Below are 17,621 nucleotides of genomic sequence, written 5' to 3'. Positions count from 1 at the left end.
AAATACAGACAATGGACTCATTCTACACGTGAATACAGTCAACCAGTGGACAACAGCCTAATGCAGACAGCTATATCCACTTTCAAGGAATGCATTAAAGCTGGCCCAACTTTTGTGTGCACAATGTGCCATCGCACCCTTTTCCCTAACCAAGTAAAGTGTTGCAATCGCAGCAATTACAAGAAGAATCCACACGTTGTTGCTGTCTGTTTGACAGGGCAATATGTCCATGTGTGCGACGATCAATGTCAAGGTCCTGAACAATGCACTGCACCGGAAGAAAGGAAAAAAGAGTGGATTTGTCACAGCTGTCATTCCCATGTGAAGGCAGGAAACAAATCATCCATCGCTGTGGCTAACAACTTGGAGCTGGCGCCCATTCCCCCAGAGCTCTGTGATTTGAACGTACTGGAAAGACAACTTTTGGCCAAAATACTGCCATTTGCCAAGATTGTCACACTTCCTAAAGGTCGACAAGCAGCTATACATGGCGCTGTGGTGTGTGTGCCATCTGAGGTGGAAACAACGGTAAATACTTTACCAAGGCCATGCAGCTCATCCCAGTTATACAGAGTGAAGCTGAAAAGACGTCTGGTTTACAAAGGCCACCAGCTGTTTCACACTGTAAACATGAGAAATGTAGTAGCGGGACTCTCAAAGCTCATTGACACACACCCTGACTACAGAAACATTACAATCAGAGCTGATGAGAGAACGGATGATGATGATGATCGGATGGACCTTAATAGTGATGATGAAACTGAAATGATGGAGCTACTTAATTGCATAGAAAGTGCTGATCTATCAGAGGTAAAGTCTGCAGCTTTACAGCCTGCTTATGAGCAACAGGAAGACCATGACCAACAACCTCCCAATGCAGAGGCTGAGAAAGCTGCACTAAGACCTGGAGTTGGCTTGGACAGTTGTTTACAGCCACCTGACCTTGGAGAAGAAACACTGACCTACGGGGATGGGATTTTCAGCATCGCCCCAGCACAAGGAAACACGCCTGTTAGCTTTTCCCAAGTCCCAAGGCTTGAGGCAATGGCTTTCCCTGTTCAGTTCCCTACTGGAAGGAATACATTAGACGAGACAAGACAAACTATCCCCAAGCATGTATTTCAATGCAAGGCTTTTCTGTGTTGACACTCGTTTTGCAAGAGACCAAAGCTACCTGTTTTTTGCGCAGTTTGTCACAGAGACTCACCTGGCAAAAAGCAGCATGTCAATTCAGTTAAGGAAAGGAAAATCCAAGACCAAGGACGGACGGAAAATATCCAACAAGTTGCTCCAGGACAAACGTGAGGTTGAGAGGTTGGTGAGAAACAGAGATGCTACAAGATTCATGCAACCACTGAGAGGGACTCCAGCTTACTGGGATAGAACTCTGAAGGATTTGCTCGCCATGGTCAGACAATTAGGAAAGCCAACTTTCTTCCTGACTTTCTCTGCTGCAGAATTCAGATGGCCAGAGGTAATCACAGCCATCAAAGCACAACAAGGTCAACAGGTGGAGTTTTCTGAGCTAGACTGGGCTGAGAAATGTGACATTTTCAGAAGTAACCCTGTAACCACCATGAGCATGTTTGACAAGAGGGTTGATGCTCTGATGAGACAGTTGCTGTTGGGTCCTGCGCAGCCAATCGGTGAAGTTATCGACTACTTTTACCGGGTAGAATTTCAGGCGAGAGGAAGCCCCCATATACATTGTCTCTGTTGGGTAGCAGGAGCTCCTATCGTCGGAGAAGACCGGGATGACGAGGTATGTGACTTTGTGGATCGCTACATTTCATGCCAGCTGCCTGATGAAGACAAACAACCCTTACTTCACAGATATGTCACGGACGTTCAAATGCACAGCAGAAGTCATTCCAACTCATGCAGGAAAGGTAACAAAGTATGCAGATTTGGATTTCCAAAACCACCTATAAAAAAAACGCGCGTAACTTACCCTATGCCACAAGAAGAGGAAGGACCACCCCAAGAACCTGCAATGGCATCACAAGCAGCCAAAAACAAACTGAAACCGGTCTGGGACTTGCTAAACGACCCAAAAGCACAGGTTGAAGACATGTCACAGCTATTGGCGCAATGTAATATGACATTTGATGAGTACGACACATATGTTGAGTCGTTGACCTCCGCAAGCGTCATTTTAATGAAGCGTGATGTCAAGGACTGCTGGGTGAACAACTACAATCCAAATTTGCTAATGGCGTGGAACGCAAACATGGACATCCAGTACATTCTTGATGAGTATGGTTGCATCATGTACATGCTCTCCTACATATCCAAGCCAGAGCGTGAGATGAGTGACTATCTCAAAACGATAGTCAAAGACATGAGCCCAGAAAATCAGACGGAACGAGAAGAAATGAAAGGTGTCCTTCAGGCGTATTCCAAACACAGAGAGGTCAGCGCCCAGGAGTCTGTGGCCCGTACGTGCAGCCTGAAAATGAAGTCTTGCTCACGTGAGGTTTTATTTCTACAAACGAGTGACAACGCACTGAAAATGAGTCTCCCACTTTGCGCATTGCAGAAGAAACCAGAGGAAAGTGAGAATGTGTGGATGACGGGTATACCTGACAAATACAGAGCCAGGCCTGAAACGCCAGAGTTTGAAAACATGTGTCTTGCAGACTTTGCATCACATTACAGGATTGTTTACGGCAAGGAAACAGAAGATGGCAAGCGTGTCAGCCTATTAAACAACATGGGAATGATCCAGAAACGCACCAGAGGGAAGCCTGCAATCATCAGATATGCTCGCTTTTCAGAAAAGAAGGACCCTGAGAACTTCTACGGAAGATTGCTCAAACTCTACCTCCCCCATCGGTCAGAGTCATCGCTGAAAACGGAAATGTTCCCCACACACCAGGAGTTTTACAAACATGCCCATGTGAGATTACCAGGAACACATGAGATATGTGCAGTGACTGCAATTGTTCAAATAAACCAACAGAAGTTTGAACAACACAGTAAGATAGTGGAACAAGTCTTAAATGACTACATGCAGAACGGCCCTGTGGAAGATGCTTAGAACACCTTCGCCCCGGAAGCTGAGTTGGAGAAGTTGGAATGTATAGAAGAACGAAAACAAGCAGAACCACTTCACGAGAATGAACAAGATGATGTTCCGGAGTTTACACGTGAGAAGCAAACTGGGGGGATTGCATTTACTGTAAAGGCCCCACAAATGTGCCCCGATTTTGTTCGCAAAATGTATCGAAACCTTAATTGGACACAAGCTGGCACATTCTACTTGGTTCGTGAGTGGTGCGTTAACCGTGTGCGTGGCCTAAATCCTGACCCTTTCTTTTACTTTGTCACTGGTGGCGCAGGCACAGGAAAATCTCACCTCATAAAGTGTGTTCATGCTGAGGCAACAAAAATACTCAGTAAACTGCCTAGACTACGCGAGGACACCGACATATCCATGCCAACCGTTTTACTGACTGCATTTACAGGAACCGCTGCTTTCAACATTTCAGGCAACACTTTGCATTATGTCCTAAAGTTGCCACGATGCTTAAAGCCACCGTACCAAGGACTTGGAAATCTCATAGATGAAGTGAGGGCCCAGTTGTCAAACGCCGAGATCATCATTATTGACGAGGTGTCAATGATTTCAAAGCCCTTGTTTGCCTACGTCAACTGGAGATTACAGCAAATCAAAGGCAGTAAGAAACCGTTTGGTGGCATGTCGGTTCTGGCAGTAGGAGACTTTTATCAGCTCCCCCCACTGGGAAGAAGTAAACCGCTCTGCGTAATTGAGGAAGATACAGATGACTTCTGGAAAGACTACTTTCAAATGATCACACTGACGGAGATTATGCGACAGAGAGATGATGTTGCATTCGCTGAGGTTTTGAATAGAATCAGAGTGAAGCAGAAGACGGATGCCTTAAGCAACGATGACAAAGCTCTGCTTCATCAGGCTGTGACTGACCCCGCCCGCTGCCCTAATGACGTGCTACACATCTTTTCCACCAACAAAGAAGTTGATAAACATAATGCTGCAACTGTGTCTGTCCTCCATTCCAACGTCATCAACATAGATGCAGAGGACTATAGAAGAGACCCTCAAACTGGAGTGATGAAGAAGCAACACCATCCTTTTAAAGGAAAAAAGGACAATCTGCTTGACATGCTACAAGCAGCTGAAGGTGCCCGAATCATGATCACCAGAAACATAGATGTGGAAGACGGGCTTGTTAACGGGACATTTGGAAAGATTGCGAGAATAGTCACCCAGACAGAGAATGGTGTTACAGCTATAAACTCGCTGGGACTTGTGCTGGACAATCCAAATGCAGGACAAAGGTATCGGGACAATTCATCAGGTGATGCTGGACACTTGGTGTACATAGAGAGGGTAGAGGAAAACCTGAAACAAAAAGGAGTGGTTCGCAGGCAGTTTCCCGTCAGGCTGGCTTTTGCATGTACAATTCACAAAGTCCAAGGAATGACAACACAATCTGCAGTGGTTTCATTAAAACGTGTCTTCCAACCCGGAATGGCCTACGTGGCTCTGAGTAGAACCACTTCACTGCAAGGACTGAAAATGACGGACTTTGATGAGAAGAAGATATTTTGTGATCCTGCAATCACAGCATCACTGGACTCAATGACAAGAGCATCGTTGGACAGCACTATGCCACTTATCAAGTATCAACAGACCACAAACGAGGCACAAACATTGACGATAATCCATCACAACACGGAAGGATTGCCAGCTCACGTTGCCGATATCAAATCTCATCACCAGTTGACACTTGGAGACGTTTTATGTTTTACAGAAACTCATCTATCAGGATCTTTTGTTGCTGAAAGTCTACAGCTGGAGGGCTACAACATGTTCAAACGCAACAGACACCAACCATCCTCACATTGCAAGTAGAAGCGGAGGTGGTGTCGCTATGTATGTCCGAAACCATTACCATGCCTGTGAAAAGCAGTACCTTCAAAATGTTACTGACTTGGAGTTTTTGGTCGTCAAACTGCAGTCCCCTGTCAAAGCTTTGATTGCTGTTGTGTACAGACCACCGGATTACAATATTAGCCACTTCCTTTCAAACCTGCAAAGCCTCTTGGAATCTTTAGACGTTATGGATTGCCAGCCTATCGTACTTTGTGGAGATTTCAACGAAGATTTACTGTCCATTGGAAAAAAGCCAATATCCAACCTTCTTCAGTCAAGAGGATATACACAACTGGTCAGAGAAGCCACCACTGAGAAGAACACACTGTTGGATCATGTTTACATCTCCAGAGCACAAGACTGTCTCCAATCAGGATTATTGCAAACTTACTACAGCTATCATAATCCTGTATATTGTATTCTAACTTCTAACATCTAGGGCAAAGAAAAAACATGACTGTCCAAACACAGTCAGCGGCTCCGAAGTCTTCCAAGACAGGATCTCATCAACACGACGTCATGCCACAACAACCGACCAGCCACTCAACTCTGGTGTATTTTCTAATGACATCTTGGTGATATGAGACAGGGGGCCCTATTACAGGGTGACTCCTTGTTAAGCCAAGATGTCACGCCACAAAAACCCACCAGCATCTCCAGCCTTCCAAACCAACACAGGATCCCATCAACACAACAAGAAGACATCACGCCACAGAAACCGACCAGCCACTCAACAGCCTTCCGTCCAACGCAGGATCCCATCAATACAACAAGAAGACCAACAAGAAGACATCACGCCACAACAACCGACCAGCCACTCAACTCTGGTGTATTTTCTAATGACATCTTGGTGATATGAGATAGGGGGCCCTATTACAGGGTGACTCCTTGTTAAGCCAAGATGTCACGCCACAAAACCCACCAGCATCTCCAGCCTTTCAAATCAATGCAGGATCCCATCAACACAACCAGAAGAAGTCACGCCACAGAAACTGACCAGCCACTCAACAGCCTTCCTTCCAACGCAGGATCACAGCACAGCAGCAATTTGTCACGCCATGACAAAGGACCAACAAAACAACTCACCACCAAACGACAACCAACCAGCACTTGTCATCTATATGGATAGTACGCGTCCATCCCTCCGTTTCACGTTGTCTGATCAAGTGGGCCTGTGCGGCACTGACAGACCAACCAGCACTTGTCATCATATAGATAGTACGCCTCCAACCCTCCACGTTGTCTGAACAAGGGGGCCTGTGCGGCACTGACAGACCTAACTCTGGTGTATTTTCTAATGACATCTTGGTGATACGAGACAGGGGGCCCTAATATAGGGTGACTCCTTGTTAAGCCAAGGTGTCACGCCACAAAACCAAAAAAAAAAAAAAAAAACTGTTGATGTTCACTTTGTTACCTTTAGCTATGCATTGATGTTTATTGTGTTACGTTTCATGTTTTAACATCTGTTGTTTTGTCACCCATTCTATTCAGTAGGTGCGGTGGGCAGCTGTGGAGCAGTGATCAGGCACCACCACCTGATTTATAGCATATGTTCATTTAGTTACAGTTTGTGTAAATGTTATAAATGTGTATATATTTTGGATCCATCTTGTACACTAGGAGCAGTGAGCAGCTGCAGAGCATTGACCGGTGACCAACTCCACATCCATTTCTAATTCCCACCACTGGTCATTCTGGAAAACTGTGTACAACTCTCAATTATCCAGATAAATTAAAGTGCACCAGTTCTCAATTTTCTTGTGATTCCATTCACATTGAATATGAGATACAGGTGCTACAAGGGCATCAATAATAACCATTTCCGACATTTAGGACAGTATTTATGATAAAATAATTTAAATGTACCTGCAGTTGTTACAAAATAAACCTGAACTTGTCCAGAAGGGATTTCAAGTGTGCTTTTTTAAATACTTATTTGTTTGTGGAAATCTGATACATTTTGCGGGAGACACATCTATATGATGCTTAAAATCATTTTGAAAATCAAATATCCATTTTAGATAGACTTGTTGCTGTAAATCCTAAAATGGAAAACTGGACATAAGTTTTGATGGAATTTTATTTTGAGAAATTTCCCACAAAAATCGTGTAATAAGGTAAAAAATGTTCTTTAAATAACATTCCCATATCCTTTTGGTTACTCAAGGCTATCTTTCTGTCACTTTGGATGAGTAATTTGTATTTATGTTGCCTATCAACTGGAAGAAATGTTGGTTGTATGGTTTATTACAAATTTACAAAATTACATGTCAATTAATGGTTGCTCTCCAGGAATTATAATCCTAGTAACCAGATAACGGGACGTGTTGACCAACAACCTACACACATTTTCTTTGCTGTCTTAAAAGCAATGTAAAAACACACTGAATGGTTGATATCAGTAAACACCAGGAGACTATGGGCAGCTGGGGCAGCCGCAAGCACACCCTCACAATTTCCCCAGAAATTGTATCCTCTCTAGTTGGGTGTGCTCAAGCCTTCGGCGAGAGCACAACCTTTGTTCTCTCACATATATATTATTATTATTATTTTTATTATTATTTTTGCCCCCGTAAAACTCAGTCAATATTTGGCCTACATAGACAACGTAGGTGTCAAACGTTTCGTCTTGGTAGCGATTGAGTTGCTTCTATTGGAATTTACGGTCCGTTGCATGGTTTGGGCTTAAGTTAAGTTTTTGTGGCGAAAAGTGAAGCTAACGGTGGCTAATTTGCTAGCCACAGTCACTGACGTTACTAACGTCACTGCGTCACTAACGTCATGAAAACACGCGTGACTACCTTTGGCAGAACATTCGTTTCGCATCTGTTAACTTGGGGGATAGCTAGGCTAACTATAGCTTTACTGCAAGGCAGCTGCAGAAACGCCACAAGCAAAGAGGCCAGGGTGATAACTATTTACTCATTTTACTTTGTGATATGACACACAATTGTGATGTGTAATGTACAATATAAGCTGATATTATTAAGGAAGTACATCTACTTTCGGAAACAGTAGTCTACTATTTCACTGAAGTATTAGCATCATGACATTAGCCTGTGTGGCCCGGGCAACACATACTACAGTGGTCTATGATGTATCTGTTTTCAATCGTTAAAATAAACATTCCTCACATATACATTTTTGTTGTATGATTTATTCTGACATTAGTAAACGATTTGTTGGTGAAATTACCATTACCTGTGGTTTCAAACCAGTGTAGCTCACTGCAACGCTGTAGCCTACTGTACCCGAGACACTAGTGTGAGTAGCTAACAAAAACTCCTCAGCTGTTTAAGTCAAACGGCAACAGAACATGTTCGGCACTCCCCTTACTCAAAAGTCTTTCAGTAGGGAAACTATCTGACTACTAACCTGAACTTCATTGCCACAGCCTAAACTTTGTCAATCTGTTCATGAAAATAATTAATTTCAGCCTAAACCGTACAACGGAACGTTTAATCGAATTCAACCAACGCAATCGCTATCAAGACGAACACAGCAGTAGTCTAGTACTGTACTGTAGTAGTAGAATTTACCGGGGCAGCTTCTCCACACAGGGCTATATCGCATTTTGCGTTGTTACTGACAATGATCGCTACCAGTGAGCTTTTTATGAATGAGCGATTTTCCACTAAATAAATGTCAAGCTTATTTACGTTTTTGGGGGCATATTTTCAGTTAGCAGATGGTACTGTTTGAATCGCGATTCTATCTTCTTCCGGTAAAGTCGTAGAATAATCTTCAAAGGGGGTTCTTTATTAATGAATGAATGCAATATGAGTAGGCTAAATGCCTGAAAATATCACGAGAAGGGACAACTTAAAAGGACGTTTAAGTCATAGAGATTAGGTCCATTTTAACACCGGTCTGCCAAATGTATTTGTTTTGATTCAGCCTGTCAGCTGCCTCTTGCAGGGGAAATGAGAAGACATCATATTTCATTCTACACTTCACTCGTATTTTGAGTTGTAAATGAGCAGCAAAAAAAAGATGCTTTTAAATCTATGTAATCTTTATAAATAATAAGTAGGCCCGATGCATTTTTATATAAAATATACAGACCCCTGTGCAACCGACGCAAGCAAGCACACCCTACAATTTCCCCAGAAATTGTATCCTCTCTAGTTGTCAATTGTAACAGTCACCCCGAAGCCTCCGCGGTCTAACACTTTGTCAGGTGTAGTCATGAGTTCTTCTATGTTAAAGTCACATTTAGACCCATGGGGTCTGCCGACGTCAGCGTATATTTTCCACAGATCAGCCTTTGCAGTTGACTTTAAAGGTTTCCAGTTTCGCCTAAAGTTGTCCGTTGTCAAGATTGGTGTCTTGGGGCTGGTCGTCTGGTAATTCGATGGTAAGAAACCGTCTATCACTGGATGTGACTGCTGTGAAAGTGGACGGATCTCCAGAGGAGGACATTTTGAGAAGGTAGGAAATATGAGAGTGTGTGGATTCTTGGTTATTGCCTGTGTGTCTTTTAGCAATTTACTCAACTCCCGCATGTACAGGACCATTGGATTACCAAGAACAACACAAGGGAGTTGTACTTGCTGTCTTCAGTTGTATTGTCGTAGTCTTGTTTTACATATACAACTAGATGATCTTTTCCGAGGACCTGAGGTTCGTCAGATATTAACCACTCCAACGTTTGTAAGATTACGCTGGTTGACAATCTTATTAATTGCCACTACGCTGTCTTCGTTGTGGCTGAAGGTGCCATCGCCGGGTTTTATTCCAAGCCAGTCTAGCACACCTGCCACGTTGCTGTAACACAAGGTCTTGACGTGATAGAGATTGTAACGTTCGACCAGTTCTAGCAACCTTTCGGCGTTGCTCCCGGTTCGATTCTGCTGCTGAGACATTTCCGATCGGACCTCAAGAGACTGTCACGCCGTAATTGTCTCTAGAACATCTGCGTAGTAAATAGAAGATGGACGGTTTGGTTCGCAGAGATATTGTGTTCTCTGAACACGCTTCAATGCCACTGTTCGAATGTCTGATAGTTGCAGGTGCCCCTGCAACGGGATTGCTTCAAGATGCCGCGTTCAAAGACCGTACCACGCTCCAGACAACCTTACAGGTTTTGCGAGATATGTGGCAAAGAGTCGACACGTTGCGTATACCCAGAGCCGATCTGGAATCTCTCCACCATATGGAATGTATTAGCAAAACATCTGACAAAATACCCATCCCTGATCACATAATACTAGATGTCCGTAAACTCTCCAGATACTATATATATCTACTGTTCGGTTACTGCATGAGCTCCGCGCGACCTACTTCCTACAACTATCAGGCTTGTCAGCGAGAAATCAAGAGTATCACAGCTCCCTTAGTGGATATACCTGGAAGCTGGCTAGAAACTAAAGTGTGCACAAACTTCCCTTCGGCTCCACCGATCCCAGAAGGTAGCTCAATTAATGACTGTCCCAATTTTACACCCCAGCAGCAACCTCAGAGACAACCCCGATCTATAGAGAACCGCCTATATCTACCACATCAGCTTCCACGCCAACCAATGACAGAGGTCAGAGATTACCATGGAGGGGGCTATGTCAAGCAACAGGGTGGGAGTATCCCGTTGCAACGAAACACCAACCATTCAGACACAACCATACGCTAATTCAGCCAGCGGGCGTCACAAACTAGACATTTGCGTAAACCTACGTCAAACAATGTAACCTTTAAGGCATGTTACAATTCTGACATTGACTGCGAGGACTAGTGCTGATATTGTTAACAGATATTGCCTACTACCGTTGTGTACCAATGGAACATTCTCTTAAATTTACATCTTTGAATTTGATCACCAATCACTGACTGGACCCGGTTGGACACTCGACCTAGGTTGGACACTCGACATTGGTTGGACACTCGACATCGGTTGGATAAACATTTTTATGATATATAACAGGCCATGAACACTTCCACATTACAAAAACCACATTTACCAATGGCAACAGGGACGGCGTTGAGACCCCGTTCAAAGTCAATCTTTAAAAACTTAGCCCTCAGCAAGCGCAGTAGATGCATGGAATGTGCCGTGTGTTTGGAAGTGGTGTTCAATAAAGCCATTCGGCGGGACCGCGTATTTGGCATTCTTCCCAACTGCAACCACTGTTTCTGTCTGGCGTGTCTACGCACGTGGAGGAAGACCGACTCCCCTTTAAAAAACTCAAGAGGGTGTCCGGTCTGCCGGATACAATCGTCCTTTTATGTTCATAGTGATTATTGGCTTGAGGATCAAGACAAGGTGAAATGTATTCAGAAATACAAGGATGCCATGGCAACTAAACCGTGTCCATACTACGCAGAAGGTCGTGGACGATGCCACGCTGGCTCAAACTGTTTATACAAACACGACTCTCCAAAGATCGAACCTTGGCTGACTACAGGGACTTTTGAGAACGGAAGGGTAGCATGCTATACCCCCGCTAACTTCCTCGGATATCTGAATCTTTCTAGCCCCAATCCTCCAAACCTCGATTGACCTCGGTCAGGACACTCAGCTTCAGCGGTTGGATAAACTGATATATATTTGATATATAAAATGCTACTAACACCTTCCACATTACAATACCACATGTAGCAATGGCAACAGGGACAGGACTGAGACCCGGTGTAAAGGTACACCTTCAAAATATAGCCCGCAGCAGGCTCAGTAGATACATGGCATGTGCCTTGTGTTTAGAAGTAGTATTCAGTAAAAGCAATCCACAGGACTGTATGTTTGCCATTCTACCCAACTGCGACCACTGTTTTTGTCTGGTATGTATTCGCACATTGTGGAACTTCAACCAGTTTTTAGAAAAAGTTAAAGAGTGTTCGGTGTGTAGGAAAATGTCAAACTTTTATGTTCCAAGTGAATTTTGGGTTGAGGGGCAAGACAAGGCGAACCTGGTTCAAAAATACAAAGACGCCATGGCAACTAATACGTGTTCAACATACGCAGGTTGGCGTTCTCAGACTACAATACACCCCTTGATGCCAAAGACTGATTGCTCGCAGACCAAAGAGCCCTCAACGGCGAAGGCTGATCGTTGTCAGACCATACACCCCTTGATGCCAAAGACGGTTCGCTCGCAGACCAAAGAGCCCTCAACGGCGAACTCTGATTGTTCTCCAACTATAATACAGCGCCTGATGCCAAAGACGGATCGCTCGCAGACCAAAGAGCCCTCAACGGCGAAGGCTGATTGTTCTCAGACTATAATACAGTGCCTGATGCCATCAGAGACCAAACATGATGATAGTTATACAATTGACATACAAGCGATGTTGCTCAGGTTACTCGATGAGTGAGATGAGACCGTAATACAAGGACTGTGCCCCTTTATCTATACAGTAATGAGATTTGTCATTTTGTATATGGTACGTCTATCAATGTGACTGAAGGACATGTAATGGCAAATAAATCCCCTTATATTCCTAACCTGTGTAAATGTCTTTATTTCAACATTAAAAGGAAACATCACAGGGCACTTCACTCGTTATGTATTTGTTTAATCATTTTAATCATATCAAGTCTTTACATTGGTCATTCGAAAGTGTCATATCTGACTGAAATTGAGTAGTTTAAATTTCATAGTTTAAAGTTTACATAGTTTAAACTTATGTTGTCCTTCCTCACCACAAAGTTGATTGTTCCGTCATCGATTGAGACACCTTGTTTAAAGGGAAAAAAATATTCTTCTCTTGACACCCAGTCGATCCTTTAACCCTTGTGCTACCTTCGGGTCATTGTGACCCACCGTCGTGTTGCGATACCTATTTTTTTTTAGTTTTAAAAGTTTTATTCACAACAGACACAACACGGTGCGACTCTTCCTAATACAAAAACGTAGATACGTAGGGGAGGGGTATATCAGATAATATCAACAGTTAAAACTAGGACGAACACTCGCGCTGCCCTCAGGTCATTGTGACCCACCGCAGTGTCTGCGTTGTCAAAGTGTGTATATCACGTTATATCACTAGTTAACACTAGGTGGAGCTGTCTCCGGGTCGTTGTGACCCAGCGCAGTGTCTGCATTGTCAATTGTGAACCCGCCGCCTGCCCCAGAAGTTTATATATCAGGTTATATCACTAGTTAACACTAGGTGGAGATGTCCGCGGGTCGTTGTGACCCACCGCAGTGTCTGCGTTGTCAATTACGGCGGTCGAATTAGGTAGGCGTCATTGTGCTCTCTCAACTTGACGAGGTTTGATCCACGCCTCCAACCTCTCCCCTGAGTCTAATGACGCCTTTACAATCAGCGACCCCTCTCGGCGGTAGAATGAGTGTGACGTCTGGCGTCAGAGAAACCGCTATCGGACCCGTCTGCCAAGCGGCCGTGCGGCTGCGGCCCCTCGGAATCGGATTGGCCACATTGACCTAGATAAAATTGATAATGTCGGAACGAAGGGAGACAGATGAAATCGACGCCTCTCTCCGACCTCGTCTCGTCCACTTTATTTATTTTATTTTATATTATTTTTTATTTATTTTTTTATATTTATTTTTTTGTCCAACCGCGCGCGCACGCGCCGCCTTTTACGATTCGACGATTGGCGATCCCTCTCGGCGGGAGAATTGTCCTTGCGTCAGAGAACACCGCGGTCGGACCCTTCTGACAAGTTGCCGTGCAGGTCGGACGGCCTCGGCAAGCAGACGGGCCACGTGACGTCTGGCTTCAGAGAACACCGTGGTCGGACCCGTCTGCCAAGCGGCCGTGCGGCTGCGGCCCCTCTGAATCGGATTGGCCACATTGACCAAGATAAAATTGATAAGGTCGGAACGGGGGTAGACAAATGGTAACCGTGGTCGGACCCGTCTGCCAAGCGGCCGTGCGGCTGCGGCCCCTCGGAATCAGATTGGCCACATTGACCTAGATAAAATTGATAAGGTCGGAATGAAGGGAGACAGATGAAATCGACGCTTCTCTCCGACCTCGTCTCGTCCACTTTATTTATTTAATTTTAAATTATTTTTTATTTATTTATGTATTTATATGTATTTTTTTTGTCCAACCAGGCGCGCGCGCCGCCTTTTACGATTCGACGATTGGCGATCCCTCTCGGCGGGAGAATTGTCCTTGCGTCAGACAAATGGTCACCGTGGTCGGACCCGTCTGCCAAGCGGCCGTGCGGCTGCGGCCCCTCGGAATCAGATTGGCCACATTGACCTAGATAAAATTGATAAGGTCGGAACGGGGGGAGACAAATGGTAACCGTGGTCGGACCCGTCTGCCAAGCGGCCGTGCGGCTGCAGCCCCTCTGAATCGGATTGGCCACATTGACCTAGATAAAAATGATAAGGTCGGAACGAAGGGAGACAGATGAAATCGACGCCTCTCTCCGACCTCGTCTCGTCCACTTTATTTATTTTATATTATTTTTTATCTATTTATTTATATTTATTTTTTTGTCCAACCGCGCACGCGCCGCCTTTTACGATTCGACGATTGGCGATCCCTCTCGGCGGGAGAATTGTCCTTGCGTCAGACAAATGGTAACCGTGGTCGGACCCGTCTGCCAAGCGGCCGTGCGGCTGCGGCCCCTCGGAATCGGATTGGCCACATTGACCTAGATAAAAATGATAAGGTCGGAACGAAGGGAGACAGATGAAATCGACGCCTCTCTCCGACCTCGTCTCGTCCACTTTATTTATTTAATTTTATATTATTTTTTATCTATTTATTTATATTTATTTTTTTGTCCAACCGCGCACGCGCCGCCTTTTACGATTCGACGATTGGCGATCCCTCTCGGCGGGAGAATTGTCCTTGCGTCAGACAAATGGTAACCGTGGTCGGACCCGTCTGCCAAGCGGCCGTGCGGCTGCGGCCCTTCAGAATCAGATTGGCCACATTGACCTACATTAAATTGATAAGGTCGGAACGGCGGGAGACAAATGGTCACCGTGGTCGGACCCGTGTGCCAAGCGAACGGCCGAGAGGGGTCGTCGCAGGCCATTATTTCAAAGACGGCCTTTACGATTCGACGATTCTTGATCGCTCTTTGGTGGTCGAATTAGGGAGGCGTCCTTAGAATAATTTGTGAATGCAATGTCGTAAGCTGTAGACAAGTGCTACTAACACACATTCCGTGGGGGTCAGGACAGCTTCTGTCTAGGGTAACGCAGCTATGGCTCAGGATTTCAGTGCGCTGCAAGTTCTACAGCAGATGTTTGCCAATATCGAGCAAAGTGAGTCTGAAGAGGAGGCAGAGGATGTGTCAGAAGATGACGGTGAAGAGTGTGCAGAGAATGTGGCAGAAGAGGACGAGGAAGAAGAAGAAGACGGGCAAGAGTACGCCGAGCATGTGTCAGAAGAGGAAGACGAAGACGGGCAAGAGTACGAGGCAGTCAACCACGACGACGACACTGCCGCCGCCGCCGACCAAGCCCCTCAAATCGACAGAGATACTTTCTTGTCGAAAAACGGCCAAATTGAATGGTGTTCGATTGCGTATCGGAGGAATCCGAGGCTGCTGTCGCAACGTGACAGTACGGAGAGGACACCCAGAGGACCCACAGCTTACGCCGTTTCCCACGCTCACGACATCGTCTCCGCATTTTTACTCTTTGTCACGCCACAAATCGAAAGAGTAATCTTGGACGTCACAAATCGGGAAGGTTATCTGAAACGCGGAGAGGAGTGGAAAGCCATGGACGCCACTGACCTACGTGCCTACATAGGGCTGCTAATCCTGGCAGGGGTGTACAAGTCCCGAGGCGAAGCGGCCGCCAGTCTATGGGACGCGCAAAGCGGCAGAGCGATTTTCCGCGCTACCATGCAGCTGAAACTCTTCTACACCTATTCGACGTCGATACGATTTGACGACCGTGGGACACGAGCGGCGAGACGCGCGACGGACAAGTTGGCGGCGATAAGAGAGGTCTGGGATATGTCGGTAGAGAGATTACCACGCCTCTACGACCCAGGGCCCGAAGTGACCGTGGATGAACAACTGCTCGCGTTCAGAGGACGGTGTCCTTTCAAGCAGTACATGCCAAGCAAACCGGCGAAATACGGCATCAAGTCGTGGGTCGCGTGCAATGCAAAATCAAGCTACGCTTGGAAGATGCAAGTCTACACCGGGAAGCAGATGGACGGAGTCCCGGAGAGGAACCAGGGGATGCGCGTCGTGCTCGACGTGACAGAGGGCCTGAAGGATCGCAATGTAACGTGTGACAATTTCTTCACCTCTTACGAACTCGGACGAGAGCTCATGGCGACGAGAAACATGACCGTGGTTGGCACCGTGCGAAAGAACAGGGCCGAGCTCCCGTCCGAGCTGCTGACGACGAAGACGCGACGGGTGCTGTCGTCGCAGTTCGCCTTCACTCCAACCACCACTCTGGTTTCCTACCTCGCAAAGAAAAATAAGAACGTTTTACTCATGAGCACACGCCACACAGACGCTGAAATCAGTGACAGAAACGACGGCAAACCGACCATCGTCCTGGATTACAATTTGAACAAAGGAGGAGTCGACAATCTGGATAAGGTCATCACGGCCTACAGCTGTAAAAGGAAGACGGCCCGCTGGCCCCTCGTCATCTTCAGCAACATCGTTGACGTCTCCTCCTACAACGCCTTTGTGATATGGAGAGAGGTCAACCCCAACTGGATGCCGCGTAAGCGCAACAAGAGGAGGTTTTTCCTCGAGCAGCTCGGAAGGGCCCTCGTGACTCCGCTGATCGAAAGAAGACGATGTCTGCCCCGCACGGGAGCTGCTGCCGCGGTTGTGAAAGATCTACGGATGGCCAGCTGTTGCGATCCGCCTCCTCAACGGCGACCCGGAGAGGATGGCGCAGCGGCAGCAGCAGGACCGACGTCGCCGGTGCCTGCCAGTAAGAGGAAGAGATGTCAAGTCTGCCCGGTGAAGAAGGACCGTAAAACGTTCACCGTTTGTCGCGGGTGTAAGAGGCCTGTCTGCAAATCATGTTCTCATGTATACTGCCCCACATGCCCCACCGAGCTGGGCTTCGGCCAAGGAGAGGTTCCCGTTGACCCTGGACGACCTGCGGGAGTGTGTGCAGAAGACTGAACAACTCAGTCGAGTGCAGAAGAGGGCTTCGCTCAAGCCACAGCGCTGCTAACGCTACTACCAACACATGCACCACGATGTATATGTCGTGGTGAAGCAAACTGACGTTGTGACAACTTTTTCATAATAACAAATAAATAAAGTCAAACCTTTTATTTCTAGCCTTGTCTGCCTAGCCTATTAGTACACTCTCGCGCTGTATCCTAGTCTGCGCTGTGACTCACCATACCTAGTCTGTTACGCCACCCTCGTGCTGACAACCTTTCGTAATACAAAAATAGTCAAGTGAAACATTATCCGTCGAAATAAAAATGAAATCATATTTGCCCTGACCGTGAAGCGAACGCCGGCCACGGAGCTGAAAGCCCCACAGTCTTGCCACTAGACCACCAGGGAGATACTTGTTTATTGCCTTTCATTCCCACGCTGTGGGTCACAACGACCCCCGAAACAGCGCAAAGGTGGCGTAATATACAACGCTGTGGGTCACAATGACCCGGACACAGCGCGAAGGATAAGTTCAGGTTGCATAGACAATGAGGAGAGCGTAAGGGTTATTGCGCTGTCTCTGCCTTTTTGCTAGACACGGCAACGTCTGTGGTGTCTATTACGAGACCCCGCACTGTCTCCGGTTCCTTGTGACCCACAGCGGTCTTCTGA

The 17,621-nt window shown here is 46.1% G+C and overlaps 1 protein-coding gene across 1 annotated transcript; it reads left to right on the top strand.

The window, feature by feature from the left end:
- The first annotated feature begins 14,913 nt into the window (after positions 1 to 14,913).
- Positions 14,914 to 16,961, top strand: LOC136951935 (piggyBac transposable element-derived protein 4-like). Its single transcript, XM_067246595.1, has one exon. It carries the CDS (start codon positions 15,054 to 15,056, stop codon positions 16,959 to 16,961), a length of 1,908 nt encoding a protein of 635 aa, XP_067102696.1. The 5' UTR covers positions 14,914 to 15,053.
- The last annotated feature ends 660 nt before the right edge of the window (positions 16,962 to 17,621 follow it).

The sequence above is a fragment of the Osmerus mordax genome, chromosome 11 (assembly GCF_038355195.1).
Source record: "Osmerus mordax isolate fOsmMor3 chromosome 11, fOsmMor3.pri, whole genome shotgun sequence".
NCBI lineage: Eukaryota > Metazoa > Chordata > Actinopteri > Osmeriformes > Osmeridae > Osmerus > Osmerus mordax.
The sequence above is the reverse complement of the archived record's forward strand: the minus strand, read 5'-3'. Positions and strand labels throughout refer to the sequence as shown.